This window comes from Alligator sinensis, unplaced genomic scaffold, assembly GCF_000455745.1.
Source record: "Alligator sinensis unplaced genomic scaffold, ASM45574v1 scaffold876_1, whole genome shotgun sequence".
Classification (NCBI taxonomy): Eukaryota; Metazoa; Chordata; order Crocodylia; family Alligatoridae; genus Alligator; species Alligator sinensis.
The window spans coordinates 3555717-3557995 of NW_005841938.1; the positions used below are offsets into that span (position 1 = coordinate 3555717).

The 2279-nt window shown below is 38.9% G+C and overlaps 1 protein-coding gene across 3 annotated transcripts in view; it reads left to right on the top strand.

The window, feature by feature from the left end:
- PCTP (phosphatidylcholine transfer protein) overlaps positions 1-1839 on the top strand; it is a 15824-nt gene extending 13985 nt beyond the window's left edge. For all 3 annotated transcript variants that reach the window (XM_006019779.3, XM_006019780.3, XM_025199174.1), the window contains one exon: positions 143-1839. In XM_006019779.3, the coding sequence (XP_006019841.1) occupies positions 143-208 (66 nt within the window). In that variant the 3' untranslated portion in view covers positions 209-1839. The remainder of the gene's footprint in view (positions 1-142) is intronic.
- The last annotated feature ends 440 nt before the right edge of the window (positions 1840-2279 follow it).

Here is a 2279-nt window from a genome sequence, read left to right on the forward strand (position 1 = left end):
ATACAGCCTACTGCTTCATAGTAAACTTCTTAATAGGCAGTCTTCTGCATTTGAAAGCCTCTTGCTGTAAAATGGTGTCTACACTCTGGGGGATGTCTATTACAGCATCAGAAAATAACTACTCTACTTTTTTCTTTTACAGAGTGGAGTACCTGCTTTCTTGAAAGATATGCAGAAGGCTTGCCTTGCTTATCACAAGGAAACATAAGCTTCTACTTTGGGACTGCCTGAATGGCTTTACTGATTTGTTTTCCTCAAATAGGGTACTTGTGTGGATGGCAATTGTAACACTGGATGAAATCTACCTCCTGGGATAACTAGTTTTTGAGTGGCATAGGTGTCATTGGCATGCCTTGGACTGCATCTGGCCTTTTAATTTCCAGGTCTTTGTGCTATTTGGCCCTCCTTGCAAATCACTTCATTGGCATATATGAGGCTGCTTATTTCAAAGTGTTTTCTTATCCTATTCACTCTATTCTTCTCTGTCTTCTACACTGGATCGGAGAGGAACTTCAGTTCATGAATATCAGTCCTCCAGTAGGGTTCCTATCTTGTTTAGAAGAATACATTCAAATGGCTCCTAAAATATTTATTTTTCTTTTGAGCAAAGAAGGGAGTTCTGATGCTCTAATTAACCATGAGTATCTTGCCAGGTAACTTCTTGCACATTCTGGCAAGTACCATGCACATGCACTTTGAGCACTTTTTTTTTGAAAGCCTAATAGTCTCTCTCTTCTGCTTCCCAAGGTTATCATGTATAGCCTGGCTCTGCCATTCCTGGCCCTGTACAAATCCTGTCTGTTTGCCAGAAATATGAGATCCTTCCTTTTTTCTGTATTAAACTTGAAGCCTACTGCCTGCTTTAGGACTTCTACTCTATTTGTAGAACTTGGTTTACTTGTGACCATCTTAAATCTTCACTTAACTGTTTGGTTAAATGTGCATTGGCATCATTGTTGCCTAATGCTTGGCATATACCACACCCAGCTAGTTGAAATGAAGCAACTTGATGAATTGGTTTTGTGTCGTACTTCTCTGGAATCTAATTGGCATGTTCAAAGTTTACAATAGGGGTCTTAAAGCTTGGATTTTCATTATAATTTGAAATTATTGCTGAGATGATTGCACTCTGTTGGTTAGGGATCCTTCTAAATCTCTCAGCAGCTAAATATTTTGCTCTCCAATCAAATTGGATGTTCATGTAAAGAAAGGGAAAGGATTGAAATCCTGCAGCTGGTGACCTTAAACTAATGGGGGAAAACTGTCTATTTGGGGGGAAGGACATAACTTAAGGTTACTATCTCAGGGATATACAATACTTCATACCAGGATGGTGCATCACTGGTCAATGGAATGGTGAATCTTTTCTAAATTAAAGATGTATAAATATGTATGTATGTATGTAAAGAAATGACTACTATGGTTGTATATACCTCATTGTTTGAATGTCTTCTCCAGTACTAAATTAAAAAAAATCCTGTAACTTACTTTGTATAGATATGCTTGTCATTGCTAGAAAAAAAATTATTCTTAATCTTGTTGACTACAGATAACTGTCTCTGCCTTCTCCAGGTTTACTATGCCAATGGTTAACTAGAGAACAGTTAGTTGTCTGCATGACTTGACTAGTTTTACATGGATGTAGTTTGACTACTTGCCAAAGGCATTGAGTAAACCAAGTATAAATGCATTCTGAACTTTTAACTGTGACTTCATAAGGTTTAAGAAGCTGTCTGAAGTTACCACCAAATGTTATGAAAAGGGACGGATTCAACCAGTGAAACTAATACTTCTGCTTCTTTGTTTGCTTGTTTCTTTTCTTGCAAAATAAATTTAATTGGGCTTAAAGGTCACTGTCATATTTGACACATGCAGGTCAGCAGGGATATAACAGAAATGACTGATCCTGAATTTTTTGTTCTAGAACAATTTCCGCCTTCTCCCCATGATAATTCCACCTGAAAAGTGAAATTCTTACACACGTTCCATTGGGGGGATTTCCTCTTGTTGCGAGATCCCACTTAAATGGTTGCCTGTAGGTTCTGTGCTGGGAATCTCCTGCAAGGATCTTGCAATCCACAGTCCAGGCTGTTGGAAGGTATGCAATAATCTTTTTTCCGCGCCCCCCCCCCCAGGCATTTCTAGATGCATGCACTTTGGCAAAGTGACCCTCTGGCTATAAAGAAGATGGAGGCAATGAGAGATGCAGTAGTTGGAGGGTTGCTGCTGAAGAGTGGTGACCATTCTATGCAATAATGTCCCTCTTCATAGGAAAATGG